Source organism: Pongo pygmaeus, chromosome 7, assembly GCF_028885625.2.
Source record: "Pongo pygmaeus isolate AG05252 chromosome 7, NHGRI_mPonPyg2-v2.0_pri, whole genome shotgun sequence".
NCBI classification, from domain to species: domain Eukaryota; kingdom Metazoa; phylum Chordata; class Mammalia; order Primates; family Hominidae; genus Pongo; species Pongo pygmaeus.
The window spans coordinates 70,374,311-70,391,041 of record NC_072380.2 but is presented as its reverse complement, the minus strand read 5'-3'; the positions used below and the strand labels follow the sequence as shown (position 1 = coordinate 70,391,041).

Sequence of the window (16,731 nt, the reverse complement as noted above, 5' to 3'; positions counted from 1 at the left end):
ATTCCATTGACACTACCTCAATCCAAAATTTATTTTATTTATATATTTTTTGAGACAACATATGGCTCTACTGCCCAGGCTAGAGTGCAGTGGCGTGATCTTGGCTCACTACAACTTCCACCTCTTGGACTCAAGCTATCCTGCCACCTCAGCCTCCTGAGTAGTTGGGACTACAGGCGTGCACCACCATGCCTGGGTATTTTTTTGTAGAGACGGGGTTTAAGCCCTGTTGCCCAGGCTGGTCTTGAACTCATGAGCTCAAGCGATCTGCACCGCTTCAGCCTCCCAAAGTGCTAAGATGACAGGCGTGAGCCACCGTCCTTGGCCTTGAATCCAAAATCTTATTACCTCATTCCTTAGTTTACCTCAATTGTTTCTGTCTTGATTTCTTTCCCTCTTTATCCTGTTCTCCCCATCCTCATTAATTTTATATAGTATTGCCAGTCCTATTTTCCTAAATGAATAGTAATAGCTAACATTTATCAAGGGATGACTATGTGTTTAGTTAATCCTCCTAACAATGGTATTACTCCTGTTTTACAGGTAAGAAAACTAAGACCGAAGGAGTTTAAATAACTTGCCAATTGGCAAAACCTTATTAGAAGACAGAGGAAAAAAAATCACAGGGAGGAGGAGCGAGCCAGCCTGGGGGGCGGCTGCACACAGTCTCCGGGATCCCCAGGCCTGGAGGGGGGTCTGTGCACTGTCTGCTGGCTCCACCCCGTATCGGGTCCCGAGCGGGCCTCCCTCGGGCCAGCCCAATGTGACCGAGCCCAGCGGAGCCTGAGCAAGGAGCGAGTCCGTCACGGAGCTGGAATGTGGGAGGAACATGACGTTGCAGAGATGGTTTCACCCAAATATCACTGGGGTGGAGGCAGAAAACCCACTGTTGACATGAGGAGCTGATAGCAGTTTTTTGGCAAGGCCTAGTAAAAGTAACCCTGGAGACTTCACACTTTCTGTTAGAAGAAATGGAGCTGTCACCCACATCAAGATTCAGAACACTGGGCAGGTCACGGTGGTTCACACCTGTAATCCCAGCACTTTGGGAGGCCGAAAAGGGCGGATCACGAGGTCAGGAGATTGAGACCATCCTGGCTAACATGGTGAAACCCCGTCTCTACTAAAAAATATAAAAAAATTAGCCGGGCGTGGTGGCAGGCACCTGTAGTCCCAGCTACTCAGGAGGCTAAGGCAGGAGAATGGCATGAATCCAGGAGGCAAAGCTTACAGTGAGCCGAGATCATGCCACTGCACTCCAGCCTGGGTGACAGAGCGAGACTCTGTCTCAAAAAAAAAAAAAAAAAAAAAGATTCAGAACACTGGTGATTACTATGATCTGTATGGAGGGGAGAAATTTTCCACTTTGGCTGAGTTGGTCCGTGATGCATTAGAACATCACGGGCAATTAAAAGAGAAGAATGGAGATGTTATTGAGCTTAAATATCCTCTGAACTGTGCAGATCCTACCTCTGAAAGGTGGTTTCAGGGACACCTCTCTGGGAAAGAAGCAGAGAAATTATTTTTTTTTTTTTTTAAGACACATACACACGTATGTTTATTGTGGCATTATTCACAATAGCAAAGACTTGGAACCAACCCAAATGTCCAACAATGATAGACTGGATTAAGAAAATGTGGCACATATACACCATGGAATACTATGCAGCCATAAAAAATGATGAGTTCATGTCCTTTGTAGGGACATGGATGAAATTGGAAATCATCATTCTCAGTAAACTATCGCAAGCACAAAAAACCAAACACCGCATATTCTCACTCATAGGTGGGAATTGAACAATGAGAACACATGGACACAGAGAAGCAGAGAAATTATTAACTGAAAAAGGAAAACATGGTAGTTTTCTTGTATGAGAGAGCCAGAGCCACCTTGGAGATTTTGTTCTCTCTGTGCGCACCAGTGATGACAAAGGGGAGAGCAATAATGGCAAGTCTAAAGTGGCCCATGTTATGATTTGCTGTCAGGAAGTGAAATACGATGTTGGTGGAGGAGAACGGTATGATTCTTTGACAGATCTTGTGGAACATTACAAGAAGAATCCTATGACGGAAACATGGAGTACAGTACTACAACTCAAGTAGCCCCTTAACACGACTCGTATAAATGCTGCTGAAATAGAAAGCAGAGTTTGAGAACTAAGCAAATTAGCTGAGACCACAATAAAGTCAAACAAGGCTTTTGGGAAGAATTTGAGACACTACAACAACAGGAGTGCAAACTTCTCTACAGCCGAAAAGAGGGTCAAAGGCAAGAAAACAAAAACAAAAATAGATATAAAAACATCCTGCCCTTTGATCACACCAGGGTTGTCCTACACGATGGTGATCCCAATGAGCCTGTTTCAGATGACATCAATGCAAATATCATCATGCCCGAATTTGAAATCAAGTGTAACAATTCAAAGCCCAAAAAGAGTTACATTGCCACACAAGGCTGCCTGCAAAACATGGTGAACGACTTTTGGCGGATGGTATTCCAAGAAAACTCCCGAGTGATTGTCATGACAACGAAACAAGTGGAGAGCGGAAAGAGTAAATGTGTCAAATACTGGCCTGGTGAGTATGCTCTAAAAGAATATGGCATTATGCGTGTTAGGAATGTCAGAGAAAGCGCCGCTCACAACTATATGCTAAGAGAACTTAAACTTTCAAAGGTTGGACAAGTGAATAAGGAGAGAATGGTCTGGCAATACCACTTTTGGACCTGGCCGGACCACGGAATGCCCATTGACCCCAGGGGTGTGCTGGACTTCCTGGAGGAGGTGCACCATAAGCAGGAACGCATCATGCATTCAAGGCCAGTCGTGGTGCACTGCAGTGCTGGAATTGGCCGGACAGGGACATATGTTGTGATTGATATTCTGATTGACATCAACAGAGAGAAAGGTGTTGACTGTGACACTGACGTTCTCAAAACCATCCAGATGGTGCAGTCTCAGAGGTCAGGGATGGTCCAGACAGAAGCACAGTACCGATTTATCTATATGGCGGTCCAGCATTATACTGAAACACTACAGCGCAGGACTGAAGAAGAGCAGAAAAGCAAGAGGAAAGGGCATGAATATACAAATATTAAGTATTCTCTAGCGGACCAGACGAGTGGAGATCAGAGCCCCCTCCCGCCTTGTACTCCAACTCCACGCTGTGCAGAAATGAGAGAAGACAGTGCTAGAGTGTATGAAAACGTGGGCCTGACGCAACAGCAGAAGAGTTTCAGATGAGAAAATCTGCCAAAACTTCAGCACAAAAATAGATGTGGACTTTCACTCTCTCCCTAAAAAGATCAAACTTTCGCAAGAAAGTTTACGTGAAGACCAAATTTGGATTTGGAAGGCTTGCATTGTGGTTGACTACCTTTTGATAAGCAAAATTTGAAACCATTTAAAGATCACTGTATTTTAACTCAACAATACCTGCTTCCCAATTAGTCATTTCCTCAGACAAGAAGAAATCATCTCTTCTATGTAGACATTATATTTTATAGAATTTTGTTTTAAATTGAGGAAGCAGTTAAATTGTGTGCTATATTTTGCAGATTATGGGGATTCAAACTCTAGTTATAGGCTTTTTTTTTTCTTTTTATAACCTTAACCAGTTTTAATTTTTTTTTTCCTCATTGTGGGGGATGATAAGAAGAAATGATTTGGGAAGATTAAGTAACAACATCCTAGAAAAGTGAGAACAATCTCATTTACCATCATGTATCCAATAGTGGATAATTCATTTTGATGGCTTCTATTTTTGGCCAAATGAGAATTAAGCTAGCGCCTGAGACTGTCAGAAGCTGACTGGTCTACCTTTGCATTGGCATTAAAGAGTCATAGAAAAGGAATCATGGATATTTATGAATTAAGAGGTGTAGCTTTTTTTTTTTTCCAGCCGATGACAGTTTGGCTGTTGACTGAGAAGGTTGTGGTGGGAAAACGTTTGCCGTATTTTCTTTGCATTTGAGTAACTGTCTTCTACTTAGAAAAAAAGCATCTATGAATGATCAGTGTTTTTGGTTGTCAAATGTTGCTGACAAACTTACCCTAAAACTTTAGTGGCTTAAAAAAAAAACCCACTCCCGGCTGGACGCGGTGGCTCATGCCTGTAATCACAGCACTTTGGGAGGCCGAGGCTGGCGGATCACAAGGTCAGGAGATCGAGACCATCCTGGTTAACACGGTGAAACCCCGTCTCTTTTGAAAATACAAAAAATTAGCAGGGCATGGTGGCAGGCTCCTGTAGTCCCAGCTACTTGGGAGGCTGAGGCAGGAGAATGGTGTGAACCCAGGAGGCAGAGCTTTAAGTGAGCTGAGATCTCGCCACTGCACTCCAGCCTGGGCGACAGTGCAAGACTCCGTGTCAAAAAACAAAACAAAACAAAACAAACAAACAAACCCACCCCCAACTGTTCTTCAATCTGAGTTGGGCTCAGCTGGGCTGTTCTTCTGCCAGCCTGCAGGTGGCCACTCATGTGGTCAGCAGGTTGGCAGAGAGACTGGGATGGCTGGGCTTCTCTCTCTGCCTGCAGTCCTGAGCCTCTCCTTCTTCGTGTAGTCTCTTTCAGTGGCCTGGCTGGCAGGTAGAGAGACCTCTGACATGCAGCTCGGAGCTCCCAAGAGCTCAAAAGCAGAAGTGGCCAGGCCTTCTTAAGACTAAAGTCCAGAATTGTCGCAGCTTCCCTTCTACTGCCCTCTATTGATGATGATGATGACGATGATTCTGTCTAATCAGAAGAGAGCTGGAGTATGCCCTCTACTTACTAAACAAGTCACATGCCCAGCCCAGATTAAAAAAAAGGGTGTGAAGTAGAGGTACAGTTAATTGGGGGGCCACTTGTCTAACAGACGGTCACAACCAGTGCCATGGAAAACCAAGGATATTAGCAAAAGCAGAAGTTGCTAGTGACCCTGGGAAGCTGAAGCTGCTTACAGCAGCTGAGACAAGCTGAAAGACTGAAAAATAAAGAGAGGGCCTTCAAGAAGCTTCCTGAATGATTTCTGCCAATCCTGAGCCTATTTTTGGAACCAGCACTTGGGGAAACTGATCTTGTGAGGATGGATGTGTTTAGGGACACACGGCTTTTGCAGGCAGCACCACCCCACTGGGGCACCCCCAGACTTGGGAAATGTGACTCTTTCTTAATGCCACTGGTTTTTAGTCAGGCCACAGTGAGAAGGAACAGCCCTAACAGGCCTCTAGCCAGGTTGAACGAGATCATTTTTGTTTTAGCCAAATGGTAAGATTTGCTAATGTTTCACCTTAAGTGCCTTCTCCAAAGACATCCCTCTTCGCCTTACACGTTGAATCATCATTGAGTGTGGATATTTCAATGAAAATATCATTGGTTGACTTTTGTGATGGTAATACAATGCTATGGCATCTTCGCTGTGAAGTTATTGTCTCCTTGGATTCTTCTGACTTTGGCTCCTGAAAGGAAGGCCTAGATCCAGCCCTGGTAGTAGTTCCTTTCTGAGGTCTCTCAGTCTCTTAAGACTCTGAGTTAGTTTGGCTGCCATTCTCACTAACAAAATGTGTATCAGCCCCTATCCCTCCCCCCAATATTCATTGAACTTTGAATTGCTTCAGAACACAGGTGTGGCCTAAAGGTATTCCCTTATTAGGGAAATGTCATGACTGCTGTCTTCTAGTCAAACTTGTAAAGAAAAAGATTCCAGTTCAGTATTTGCAGCAAGAAGCTTGAATCCTGTTCTTTTTATTGCATTGTTACATTGACTCATTCTCCATTTTGCTTTGGTTTTGTTTTGACTTGACTTTGGGGGTAAAGTCTTTCACCAGCACACAAGAGTTTGATTGTACAAATATTTCTCCTGTATTAACATCTCTGCCTGTTGCTTAAGATCAGTTGCTTTTATACTCAGAATGGAAATACCTGATCTTGGCTAGCTTTGTTTGTTATATTGACTTCATTTAGATTTCCCTCCACAAGGTCAGCAAACTATCATGTTCTTATGTAACCTTAGGCCAAGGCCAGAGTTATCATAGTCCCTAGGTTGCTAAGGCTTATCATGTGTTTGGTAAAAGGTGATTGCAGGTTCTCAGATGAGGTTACTTTACATGGGATGGAATAAGGCAGAGACGCTGGGATGATGGAGAAAGCTCGAGGTGCAGGTTTTAAAAAAAGGTGTGGAAATTAAAGTTCCAAAGAGGTGGTTTCTGAGGAAGTCAGAGAGCCCAGGGCCAGAGCAGTCAGTAATGGGTGAATCAGGTTATTTGGAAAGTTGGTGTGACAAATACATGGTATTTGTCTACTTCTAGGTTGCTGGTAGGTATTAAATATGCACAATATTCTAGAGCTCACTGAGGATTTTAAAATTATATGCATGCGATTTTATATTTTGGGGTGAAACAGTTATCTGGCACATGGTATTGTAGTTTTTAAAAAAGACAAATTTCACAGTCTTAATAGCTTTAAAAAAAAAAACTAAAAGGCGCTTCATGTCTAGTATGCGGCCCTCCTGAAACTTACGGTCATCTCTCCCACTGAAATCAAGGTCTTTTCAAATGTGGCTAAATGGGGATGAGAAAACATGTGTAGGACTTTCTTGGTGTGTGTGCATTCTTTAAAGAGCCCAGTTACTTCGGGGAAACAGTCAAGAAAATGGTCAAGATTGTTTTTAGAGGTTATTTTATTGGGGATTTTAAGAACTAATAATATCTTGAGTTATTTTTAGTTCAGGGGGATGTGGAAAGGTTTGCAATTGTGAAGTGTTTTGTTTTAGCTTAGTATCCATAAGGGAAACTTAGACTGTAGACATAACTACAAAGCCAGTGCAGTTTTTATTTTCTGTATGTTGTTGGGGGAATCGAGTTTTACATATAGCAAGCACATGGCCTCCCTGATGTCAGGATGCCTTTGTCAGGATCTGTATTTGCCCTTAATTTTATTGAAATATTTTTTCCTTCTTCCTCTTGAAAAGTTCCAAAATACAGTTTATTGTATCTTTCATCATTAAAAATTTGTTCCTTTTCCACTACAGGCAGTTCACACAAGGCAAAAACTATTGAACAGTTGGTTTTAGTGGGTCATATAACTTTGCTGTATATCAAACTAATTTCGACAAGTTTTCATCCGAAGACTCAAATCATGTAATTAATGATTTGTCTGTTTATTTGTGACCTAATTGTGATTCTTTTATTAATAAAAGCTAATGGGAAAAGGATCCCTGATTAAGCTGATGACTAGACCTACAATTAATTTTCCTGCAGTATATGAAGTACCAAAGTATTAAAAATATGTAATATTTTATTGATAAATCTATCTTTTAAAAGGAATACATTTTAGGATGTCATCATTTTGATGTGAATCATGTAAATGTTGATAATATGCTGTTTATTATACATTTAGTGTTTCAAGAGATTCACTTAATTGCCTTTTTGCCCACTTATATTATGTAGTCTATTTGCAACTGTTTTTAAAAAAATGACATTAAAAGAATACTTTATGTAGAGAAACATTAGTGGATGTTAATTGTCTCCCCACCTATATTTATGGGTGTTAGCGCAACTGCTTTGCTAGTTGCAAAGCTGTATTATCAGAGTAAAAGTGTATTTGTAAACTGTATGGGAACTAAAAATTAGGAATAAAACCGTTTTCTTATATGAAAACAAAAAAATTACAACTGAGATGTATCTATCTCGAGTCAAAGCTTTTAACATTGTATTATAGTTTTGTCATTAAATTTTTATTAAAAGACAAACTGACTTTCCACTGCCTTCTACACAGGTGCAACTTATCTTCTTGGTCTTCAAGGCTGTATCCACAACTGGCTACATAATTTGTGAGACCCAGTGCAAAGCAAAAATCGAGTCCCCTTGTTCAAAACCAATTAAGAATTTCAAAACAGTAACAGCAAAGCATTATTCCAAGCACAGGGCCCATCTAAGCATGGGGCCTTGTGCAATAGCACAGGTCACATGCCTATGAAAGCCTTCCTGGCTGCACCCCCATCTATCCAACCTTATTTGCTACTAAGCTACTAAAGTTCTGCTGGTTCCTTTTCTGGTTCCTCTGGTCATTTTGATTAGGTGACTCTCTGTTCCTGGAATTTTGCCCCTTGTCTTCTGTGCTTATCTAACTCCTAATATCTTAAATCCTTTTAAGGCCCAGCTAAGTACCAACTCTGTGCTTTGCATCTTATTCACTTTATCTCATTTAATTCTCAAAGCAATACTACTATATAATGACTTGTGGAGGACATATCCAAGTTCTGATTGTGATATTTAACTTTTCATGGATGAATATGTCAAAACAGGCATCAGACTATATCCTGAGGGTCTTTCTGTAGATTACGTAACTCCTCTTGTAAATTAAAAACACAGACCATCTTATGTCTAGAGTTTCAGATAATGAAACTATCTTGGCTTAAAATGACAATGAGACAATAACTGTTTTGATTTCAAATATTGCCCAAGGAGGTGGATCATGAAAATAAGCACTGTTTTCTGTACCAAACAGACCCGTAGAAATAAAACGAAACTGGGAAAATTTCAATATTGAATATGAAATCAAAGGAAGTGTACACTTAGCATTAGAAAATATCATACTTAGAAAAAAAGATTGCGAACAATTTGCTATACATTGTATTATAAACAGATTAAACACAGTTTACGTCTCAACCTATATATTTTAAGGAAGCTCAGTTCTTTTAATAGATAAATTATTCTAGAGATCAAACGCGAGGCACAAAATCCTTAAAAACTGGATTACTGAATTACACCTATTAATCACAGCATTGCTTCAGACAACATAAAAGAAAACCCTTCACTGAAATATCTTAGTGATTATATTTGAATAGCAAGGAAAATATTAATACAGTAATCTTATGATAAGAACTCAAATATTAAGTCATTCAACTTATGTTCAAACTGGGGAAACAGTGGCTAAACAGTGAGTAAAATGTAAGTACACAGATACATATTAAGTACTTTCAAGACTTTGGAGAATATACAAATTAAAGAAGCAGCTAAAAATAACAGTATTTTATATGCATAAAGATAAGAATTAAATGAAAGAATAGGATGTTCAAACAGCATCAAGATACCAACCTGCTGATTACAAAGGACACACAGTATCTTACAATGGAGTGCTGTGGTGGTCTGGTCAGCACCTTAACCAAATGAACATATCACTAATGGGGGAAAATCCTGAAATTATGACTCCTGTTGTCATGTAATAAATAGCAGACAATATCACTTATCTAGCATCCTCGACAAAAATTCTAATGAAAATCTAATCATGAGGAAACAGTGATCTAGAATGTTAGACATTTTATAAGACATCTGGCCTAGACTCTCTAAAAAAGTCAACGTAATAAATTTTAGATTATGTAGCTGAGCTAAAAACAACAATAAAAAGGTGGGGAGAATGCTGTGTTTTCAGAAATTCAAAACAGGAATAATTAAATGCAATGCAATGTCCTCGGTTGAATCCTAAATCCAAAGAAAAAGCTGTAAGAGATATGTGACTACAGACTATATATTAAATGGCATCACAGAATTACTATTTTTTTTTTTTTTTTTTGGAGACAGAGTCCTCCTCCATCATTCAGGCTGGAGTGCAGTGGTGCCATCTCGGCTCTCTGCAACTTCTGCCTGCCAAGTTCAGGCGATTCTTGTGCCTCGGCCTCCCAAGTAGCTGGAATTATAGGCCCGTGCCACCATGCCCAGCTAATTTCTGTATTTTTAGGAGAGATGGGGTTTTGCCATGTTGGCCAGGCTGGTCTTGAACTCCTGACCTCAAGTGATCTGCCCACCTTGACCCACCTAAAGTGCTGGGATTACAGGCATAAGTCACCACTCCCCGCCTGAATCATTATTAATTTTGTAAGGTGTTATCAATTTTGTAAGTGTGCTTCTTCTTGGGAGACTCATGCTGAAGTATCTAGAGGTGAAGTGTCATGATGGCTACAATTTCCTTTCAAATAGTTGAGTAAAAAAGAGAGAGAGAATACATGTGAGCACAAGTTCAATGTAACATTGTAACAACTTGATGAATACAGGTGAAGTAAACACAGTATTTACTCTACTAGTCTTGATTTTTGATGAACTGAAAACTTATAAAATAGACTTTCTGAGAATAAGATATAATGGGAAAACTGACATTTCTTCCCCAGGGATGATATTTACAGTACTAAAAAGATGTTAATGAAAATATTCCTGGCAACAAAACTCACAGCAATAAAAGACACCTGGTTCTCATCTCTTAAGTCTTCATAGTTGGTTGTTTTTATACTTCAGGGATTTTAATAACAACAAATACTATTTAGGAGGTCACACATTAGAGGAATCATCACCCAAAGGAAGAAGAGACAGACTTCAAAAATCACAGATTCTTAAATGGAGGAAAAAGACCTGCAGAGGCTCCATGGAGTGGCTTCAAGAAACACACACATCCTTAAAAACGAACGACAAACTTGCACATGAAAGTTGTTTTGAGAGGAGAATTCTATAGCTTTCATCAGACCCTTAATGAGTCCTATGACTCAAAAAATATTAAAGAACCATTGTGCCCAAGAAAAACAGTATTCAGGATATAATTTCATATGATATCTACCAAAATATTAGGTATTTTAAGGTAATTTTTCCTTAAGTTTCTTTTAGCTCTGATTGTAAAAGTTTTAAAAATAGTACCTAAATGATATTAATCATTTCTATTTTTTATCCAAATCTGCCTCGATCTTGGAATAATAATTTTTAAAAATTATTGAAGAAACCTTGAAGAAGGCCATTTAAAATAATTTGAAGTTAGTAAATTTTTAGAAAGGATTATAATTTCTTTTTACAACAAAACAAAATAAAACTTACCGTTGAGGTGGTGTCCGTGGGCTCTTGAAGACTGTAGCTTTAGGTCTATTAGACTTGGAAGATTTGCACTTCACTTCATCTTCATACAATTCTGCCAAGGCCAACTACATAATAACAGGCTTGTTACAAAGTATAACACTAGGAATAACCTCTTCCATACAACTAGAAGTTATGTATAGAACACTAACTTAAAATTGAGTGGTAAAGACTTTTCATGAAAAAAGCTGCTGCTTCAGATGATTCCTTTCTGAAATAAACTTACTGCATCTCATTATACAGAACTAACCAAAATGCCACATCTATTAGAATAACTTTAAGTTATAATAATTACTTGATTATTTTCAATTAACTATTGAACAGTGTCAAAATCTGTTTCAGGTAACAAACCATTTTCAAATTTAAACCTAAAATTCTTGTGCAATTCTTTTAAGAATTCCTGAAGATGTTCACACTAATGTCAGCTTCTTTCATCAGATCTCATAAAACAGTTTCATTCAGCTATTCAAGTTTTCAAACTCCAAGCACATAAAACAATTTCAGAAGTATTCTATTTAAAAGTCTACCAAACTTAATAAATTTCATCGTGTTTAGGAAAATGAGTTTCTGAACAAACAAGATCATAAATTATATATGGTTTATATACCATTTAGAAAGTAATATTATCAAATTATACATTCTAGATATTGGCTGGATAGTTTATTTCAAAATGAAATAAAATTATATTTGTTCTTAAAATGGAATTTTAAAAAGTAATCCAATATTTCAGTATTGTATAGAATTTTTTCTGACTTTTGACATCTTTGGACACAACTCAACAACTTCCTTTAATGCTCCTGTGGCTATTCAATTATAATTGGCATGACCATAATCTCTGGGTGTTTTTTTTTTCCCAAAAAAAATCCCCAAAAAACAAACAAACAAAAAACCCCAAAACAAAAACAAAACAGATTAAAATGCTCCTTTTAGACACACAAATGATATGAAAACTACCTCCAAGAAGAACAGGGCATTGGGGCAACGTTAATTCTTTGAAAATTCTATTAGTCAACTTTTAAAATATACACAAATAAAACAAAATGAAAGACTTCTAATTTTTTTACCCCTACCCTCCCACATTCAGTAACATTCATATTTGTACAATGGCAACTTTGCTAGAAATCTGAATTATAAAATAGAAGTGTTTGGTAATCTAAAAGGACTGAATTCAAATCCTAACTTAGGCACTTCCTGTGTGATCTTGGGCAAATTATTTAATTTCTCTGAGCCTTAGTTACCACATCTTCAAATGCCTATAAAAAATCACCGTAGAGTCATTTGAAGGATTAAATAATGTATGGAAAGCACAAAGCATGTGTTCCATCACTAGAAGATATTATTCTTAAATGTTTAGCAATGATTGTATCAGTATTTCATTTTCCCCAAGATTTTTTTTTCTTCCTACAGTGTTATATCTCCTTATGGTCCTTTACTACTCCATCCCCTCCAAAAAAACAAAACAAAAAACAAACAAATGACAGAGGAGAGAGAGACAGACATGTACATACACAGTCTGACGACTAGGGTCTAAAGTTTTCAGAAATTTTACCTCCCTGAAATTTCTTTAAAGTAGTATTATTTTATGGATTTCCTTCTGAGCTGATTATGTCAGCTTTATGAATCACTTTTATGATATTCCTATTCTCATCAATGAAAATGTCATCTGTATTTCAAAGGCCCATTTCAGCTCTCCTTCACAAAACCTTTTCTAATTTTCTTAATATCTTTTTTTCTAAATACTCATAGCACGTGATACCCCCAATGACATTCATATTAAGCATTATGTTGTCATTACTTGTGTACTTTTGCTGTTTTATTTCCCCAACTAGATTTTAAGTTTCTCAAATTGTTTCTAATATTGTACCTAAAAGGCAACAAATTCACGTTGAATTATATAAAGAACATAATACAAAATGAATCAGAAATAGATATAGATAGATGTATTTTAAATTGGGGTTATATTTGCTAAACATTTTTTGCTTTAACAAGATTTGAATAAATGCTTCCAATCAAATAACAATTTTCTTTGGTGACATAAATTAAAAAAGCAAAAATACCTCTGACCCCATGGAATGTGGAACATACATTAACAAAAGAGGAATATGAGGAAAATGATATTAAAGAGTCTACCTGGCTGAAAGATCCTAGTTATTAACTGTACATCATTAAAAACTCAGAAGAAAATGAGTGATATTTAGAGGGAGTTGATGCCATATGGCATCATATGGCATGAGTTCATTAGTAAATACTACAAAGAAATTTAATTTATATTATTTAACATAGCAGATGATATTACATCAAAAGAGGAAATGATAATTTAAATTGATAAATATTAATTGAAGTACTGGTCAAAACTAACACAACAAAAAAATCTCAAAACGTAATTAAGAAAATGTTTCAATAATATACAGAGGATAAAGTATGTAAGTAAAGTATTGATAATCTTTCCTCTAGAATTTGAAATGTGAAGAACTTGAAACCTGAAAGCAAAGGAATCGGGTGAGAAAATCAAGTATGTAACAAAATATTAAAAGCACTGGAATTCTTAGCCTTAGAGTAACCAATTCTAGAAGCTGTAATCAATGATTATTATACAGACACCTGAGAACTTGTAGGAAATGCATACGCTTAAACTCTACTCTAGAACCAATGAATCACACTCTGGGGTAGGGCCCAGCAATCTCTGACAAGCCTTCCAGGTCACAGATGCACACTAGAGAATCAACGATACAGAATAATGACATTCAATACGATTAGGGTACTTGTGGCAACACAGTTATCAGAACAGTTATCAGACATTTTAATTCTTCTCATTTATAGTACCCACTATTGACTCCATCCTAACAAATCCAATCCTAACCCTAACAATACTGAAGTTATCCCTGTTCCCACTCCCTCCCCGTCCAACCTATATAGAAACACATAATATGCGGAGGAAAACTGGGACAGAGTATACAACTAAATACCTTAATGAACATGTGTGTGGACGGGCTGAGGGACACCAGAAGAGAAAGCAATTCAGAAATACTATTGAACACTAATGAGGTTTTGGGCTTAGTTTTGCCACTAACAATCCCACCCCTAACTTTCCCCCTGACCATCTCCTTATTTGAGGGGGATGAAGGGAGCTATGAAAATCTACTCTGATAGGCAAAAAAACATTTCCGAGTCTGCAGTTTGTAACATGGGGGCTCCTAGGGCTGGGAGGCCTTTTGGGAAGCAACTATGCAGCTTTTCTCTGGTGGTACCTGGAACACTCCCTCCTGATTTAGATGCTGACAAACCCTACACTGCATGGCAGCTGAGATACACTTACTCAGGGGTAATTCTGCTTGTTCCAATTAGTAATATGTTGCCCCTTTACTCACTCTGAAAGACTCTTAGAGCAAGCTGTTAGGGAAGTAAGAAATATCTACTGAAAGCTGCACGAACTGGGTAACTCTTAAGAAAACCATGTCTAGATTAAATGATAACAAGATAATCTATAAATAATCAATATCCAAGATACCATTTGGGAAGAACATTATTTAATTCTTTTAAACTTTTGATACATACTTTATTTCTTGATATGCCATCCCTTTGGCTGTTTTCAAGTTTCTTTGCAAGTTCTTCACATTCATATTAAGTTCTAAAGGAAAGATTATCAATACTTAGATACTGTACTTGATACACCAAATCACATTCATAAAGAAATCAGTTATCTTCCTACTGCCCTAACCTACAAGAAGTAGACAGGAGATGAAAAAAAAAAAAACCCATCATAACTTAGGGTGGAAATGAAGGCATTCTCACAATTAGCAACATCTACCAGAGTATCTCCAAACATTAATCATACTTTGATCCACTGGATTAAGACTGCAAACAATTTGCCAAGAAGCAGGTGGTCATTAACCAAGCTGTTCTCACTTTTCACATAAAAAGAAGAAATGAATTAGGGAAAGGACATTAAGTTACGTACTGTATTAACTTTAATGATATTAGAACTGACTAGCCAGGGAAAGTTATAGCATCTTTCTCCTGAGGAAAAAGGAACCAAATATTTGGCCAGCAACAACCGAGCCAGGATAATGTAGTAATTTTGCATAGGCCCTTTACAACATTATTTAATCCTTACACCACCACCAGCACCCTGACCTTCCTCAGTTTACAAATGAAGACACAGGGTCAGACAGGTTAAGACATTTCTCCTAAGTTCACAAAACTACTAAGTAGCAGGACTAAGAGGCAAACCAAAATTGGTGGGACTACTAACTCCATGCTGCCTCTTAGTGATGTGGGTTTATAATAGGAAAGATGAGGTACACAATAGCTTCCTATCCCTTGATACTGTTTACTACTACTGAACCAACTATGGGAGCTGGAACTATTCTACATTAAGTTCACCTCCTAATATTACACTGATCTCTCCAGCCTCCAAACTCTTCGCTTTATGCACTGCTTATTTTGGCACCCAATCATACTCCATCTTAAAATGTTATGCTAAATGCATTCATACCCTATTTCTCCGAAGAAATCTGTAGGCTTCCAAAAGGTAGAACTGTCTTTTACACTTACATACCCATCAAGAGTTCAGCACCGACTAAGGATTTGATGTCCTTATTTCCACATTCCCAAAGCTCAGCAGTATGTTACAGTGGATGGTGGTTTGTTCACATTAGAATGAAGTGTGGTTGTAAAGTAATACAGCAAAACTGTTCTACCAAGATTCTCCTTAGTATCTCCTTACTGATATTTACTTGTTAAATTTTTACCAATAATCTTATAATGAGACACAAAAACGCCTAAAATGAGAAAAGTGGCGTTAGTATCTGATAAAACGGGATTTGGTGCTCTACTATTTAGCTAACTAATACTAGTGTCCTACACAACATGACGAAGTTTTATTTCCCTGTTTCTTGTGTGCAATGTTTTAAAGACCACAGCTTAGACAACTAGGCTGTATGGACATAGCGTGCATCGTTTTCCTTCACCCCTTTAAAAGAAAAACCTACCTGATAAAATGGAACCATTTTTATATTTAAGTAAGCAAGTCAGAAATAGCATCCAAGACAAAAAAGAACAAATCACGTATCATTACTGTTCAGGTGACTGCCTACTTCCCTGCGGCCACAGTAACCTTTCTTCTGGAGTAAGTCTCAAGAAGGAAGCATCAACCCGTGAACCGACCAACTGACCCCGCAAAATGTCATTCTAAACGAATAGCTATTTTTACATCGTACGTGGGGTGGAAGGGAGACAAAGCACCAGCGCTGGAGGCTTGGGCACTTGTGTCCACGACCACCACAGTGTTAAGGGCCGACCTCGGGAGACCGGGCGCCAGATTCTATCCCCAGACCGGGTCGGGGAAAGGCTCCGCCGAGGCCAGAGGCGGCCTCCGACTCGCACCAGCCCGCGTCCACCGCCGCGCTCCCTCCCCCAGCTGCTCGCCTCACCTGCAAATCCCGCGCGCTCGGAGGCCGCGGCCCGGAAGACCTCCTCTCCTGCTCGCCGGGCTCAGGACCTCCGCCCTCCGCCATCTTCCGCTGGCTAGCGGCGCCCGCTGCTAACGCACGTCCCGCAACTTCCGGGGCCGGTTGCCTGGCAACCGCAGGAGGGGCGAAGACGCGCAAGGTGCGTGCGCGTCCCCGCTACCCGAACACGCGTCCCGTTTCCGGTGCTGGCCCACCTTTTTAGTTTCTCCTTTTTTCTTAAAGGGAGTTTCTCCGCAGGGAAACCTCTGTTAAGTTTTGTGTTGCTCCTGCTACTCGCCCAAAGGCACTGTAGGCCGCCCTAGAGGGCAGCATAGACTTGCAGATTCATTTAGTTCAACAATGAAAACATCCTCTGGATTTTTCATCTGATGAAAAATTGCAACCTCTCCAT

General features: G+C 38.9%; 1 protein-coding gene and 1 pseudogene across 5 annotated transcripts in view; one reads left to right on the top strand and one right to left on the bottom strand.

Moving 5' to 3' along the window:
• UBXN2B (UBX domain protein 2B) overlaps positions 1-16,445 on the bottom strand; it is a 40,393-nt gene extending 23,948 nt beyond the window's left edge. For 4 of the 5 annotated variants that reach the window (XM_063668791.1, XM_054498754.2, XM_054498755.2 and 1 more), the window contains exons 1-2: positions 16,302-16,428; positions 10,834-10,937 (exon numbers count right to left, since the gene is read on the bottom strand). In XM_063668791.1, the coding sequence (XP_063524861.1) occupies positions 10,834-10,937; positions 16,302-16,385 (188 nt within the window). In that variant the 5' untranslated portion in view covers positions 16,386-16,428. Of the gene's footprint in view, positions 1-10,833; positions 10,938-16,301 lie in introns of all 5 variants that reach the window. The other variant, XM_054498753.2, reaches the window with a different exon arrangement.
• On the top strand, positions 830-3,302 carry LOC129042562 (tyrosine-protein phosphatase non-receptor type 11-like; annotated as a pseudogene).
• Positions 16,446-16,731: the final 286 nt, after the last annotated feature.